This window comes from Trichechus manatus, unplaced genomic scaffold (assembly GCF_000243295.1).
Source record: "Trichechus manatus latirostris isolate Lorelei unplaced genomic scaffold, TriManLat1.0 scaffold00118, whole genome shotgun sequence".
In the NCBI taxonomy this organism is placed as follows: domain Eukaryota; kingdom Metazoa; phylum Chordata; class Mammalia; order Sirenia; family Trichechidae; genus Trichechus; species Trichechus manatus.
The window spans coordinates 7,777,608-7,780,631 of NW_004444054.1; the positions used below are offsets into that span (position 1 = coordinate 7,777,608).

The 3,024-nt window shown below is 36.7% G+C and overlaps 1 protein-coding gene across 1 annotated transcript in view; it reads left to right on the top strand.

Annotated features, from left to right (window-relative positions):
* The window catches only part of ERCC5 (ERCC excision repair 5, endonuclease), a 47,324-nt gene that overhangs the window by 16,396 nt on the left and 27,904 nt on the right, over window positions 1-3,024 (top strand). The window contains exons 3-4 of the mRNA XM_023738548.1: window positions 1,631-1,746; window positions 2,247-2,334. Of these exons, the coding sequence (XP_023594316.1) occupies window positions 1,631-1,746; window positions 2,247-2,334 (204 nt within the window). The remainder of the gene's footprint in view (window positions 1-1,630; window positions 1,747-2,246; window positions 2,335-3,024) is intronic.

The following is a 3,024-nucleotide window of genomic DNA, read 5'->3' on the forward strand; positions in this document are numbered from 1 at the left end:
CATGTTGGGGACAGGTCTCAATATGTTGTGCAGCATAGAGGCCTTTATACATCCATATTTTAATGGCACATATCCCCACAGGCATCTAGGTTGTTTCCATCTCTTTGCTATTGTGAACAATGCTGCAGTGAACATGGATATGCAGTTATCTTACTACATTCTCAGAAAGAAACAAAAGTTAACAGAAAACTTTTATTTTTTCTTTAGAATTTTAGGAACTGAGACTGATTTTGACACTCAGGCAATTTTATTTCAGCTGCATTTTTATTTTGAACAAATACACAATTTTTTTTTTGAAAAAAAGTTTAATTATGAAGCATATCGTGAGTAAAATGAGAAATGTTAACTTTTAAATTACTGAAATTCTAACAAATGAGAATTTTCCTTTTAGGGTATAGTATTAGATATTCTACATTTATTCCGGTCATGCTGCCATTGTTCAGAGCATTATGGAATACCTCTTTGGGAAATTCTTCCCTGAATCTGAGACCAGGTAGTCTCAGTGATAGCAAATCCTCTTTGAAAGGCAAATTGGGGTTTTAGGAGCAAGCAGTGTTATGTAGTGCCAAGTGGTGACTATAGTGGATTATCAAGGAAAGACGTGATATGATATGAAAGAGCAAGAATGAATGTCTTCGTTGTCCTGAAGGTAGTTTTAGAAAATGTTTGAACAACGTTGTTAACTTTGGAATAATTGTTACCCTCCAAATGACAACATCCATTTGGATATATGATTTTATACATGGAAGGTGCTAGCTCATCACTTTATAATCATACCAGACAGAGATTATCTACTTAAGTGAGGATATAGATAAAGGTAAGAATTTATAAATCTTTGGGAAATTTGTTCCCTTACTAAAAGTGTCTAGACTTGAATGTTGTAGTTTTTGATTATCCACGGCATACTCTGTATCAGGTACTTTTTGGCAGGATTAGAGAGGAAAGGAGAATGTCTTAATTATTTCTGCCTTATATTCAGACATAAGCATAGAGACTATTCGAGTTTTTCCCTGCTGGGACATTTCTTATAAGATATTTCTATATTCTTTAGGATTTCTTATGATGCAATCTTGAATATTGGGGGGCAGATTTATGAGTTGGGCATCAACTCGACAACAGCTAATAGCAAAAACAGGAATGTGTTTTCATAAAACACAATCAACTTCAGCTTCAGAAATTGTCTTTGGCATTAACAGTAACATTTTAAGAATAAAAAAACAGGTAAATGTTTAACTGTTTAACTGTTTAAAAGCATACTTTTAATTATTGCTGTATTCAAGCAGACTTAAATTCCTTTGGAGCAGCATTTACTTGATTGTATCTGATTAAGCTTTAGGTATCTTTGAAACATTAAATGACATTTAAAGGCAACGGAAAGTAAATTAATAATTTCCCAAATATGTTGTATAATAGCCAGTTCCTGTAATAGTTAGATGGAAACTGTGGGTTTCCTTTACAGAGCTGAAACCTTGAAGATGGTTACATCTCTGACACAGCAATTAGGAGAAAATACTAAAACAGCCATAGTCCGAAAACTCAGACAAGCCAAATTCTGTGGAAAAAATATCACAGAAATGTTTTTAATACACTAATACCTGCAAGTCAAATCTTATGTCCTTTCTTTTCACAGGCTAAGAGAAGGCAGAGAAAGGATTTGGCCAACAGTGACTCCCAGAAAACTACAGAGAAGCTCTTGAAAACATTTTTGAAAAGACAGGCTATTAAAACTGCCTTAAAAAGCAAAAGGCAAGACAAATATTACATTGATCTTAAACAATTTTTTTTCGTGTTGGGTTCCTATGGTTCCCTTTCCCTAATTTTAGCTCTCAACTGAAAGTAGAGGATGAAATGAGCAGGAAATAGTAGGATGACATTTGACCTAGTACCTTGAAGGTGTGAAAATTCTCCGTTCTCTGGAAATTAACTTTGGTAACGAGAATGAAAAGATGAAGTGTTGCATTGCATCTGCTTTGTACTTTTATAATACTGTTCTTCGTGAGTATAGTTAAGGCTGTGGTCCAGACTCTGAAAAGCTGTAGCAAGTTTCCTTTTCTTCCCCCTCTGTTGTACTTATTTTCCAAAGCAGCGACCTAGCTCAGAGCCGGGTCAGTAAGGGGAGAAGTTCACTGCTGGTATGTTTTTCTCCTTCTTCACCTCCTGAGCAGGGTTGATGTGATTCACGGGTTGTGTGATTAACTCAAAATACTCTTCCATAGAATCTGTTTAAATGCATGTGTATGTTTTAGAGATGAAGCGCTACCCAGCCTTACTCAAGTGCAAAGAGAAGATGACATCTATGTTTTGCCACCTTTACAAGAGGAAGAAAAAAACAGGTAAAAGTTTAACTGTTTAAAAGCATAATTTTAATTATTGCTGTATTCAAACAGACTTAAACCTTTATATTTCATCTACATGGTAAGGCCTGTGGGAATGAAAGCACCTGAAATATACATTCTCTACACTTTTCAGCATATTTTTCACAGACTAAATTTTCAGTTTGTTAACTTGCCTTTGTGTTTTGGTGATTTGTGATGGTTTGTGATACATTATTCTTTTATGTTCTAAATGGTCTCTGCTAGCACTGTTGATTTCAGTTTCATAAAGACGTGGCTTTTAGTTGTCCTTGCACTTTGCTTCAGGTACACACGATGTGTCTGCTTCTCAGTCCAACGTTGTCTCACACCACCACCCTAAAAGGCCACATAGGGCATCCTGGTTGCTAAATTCAGTAGAAGCTTTTTAGTTCTCAGCTTATTTGATTTCTTGGCACCATTTACGCTGCTCCCCTGCTGTCCTGTCTTCTCCGTACCTCTTGGGATTACTCTTTCTCAGGCTTCCTTATGGTCTCCGCCCCTCTGGCTGTCAGGTAGTTGTTAGTGGCTTCTGTGGTTGAAATGAAGGTGGAGGACTACAAGCCTTGACAGTTTGTCTCCGCCCCCATCTACCCCTGTTCCTTTTCTAGGAATTCCAAGAGGCCAGGTAGCTTTTGACTCAGCCCAGTTCTCTTCATCTCCATTGCCACCG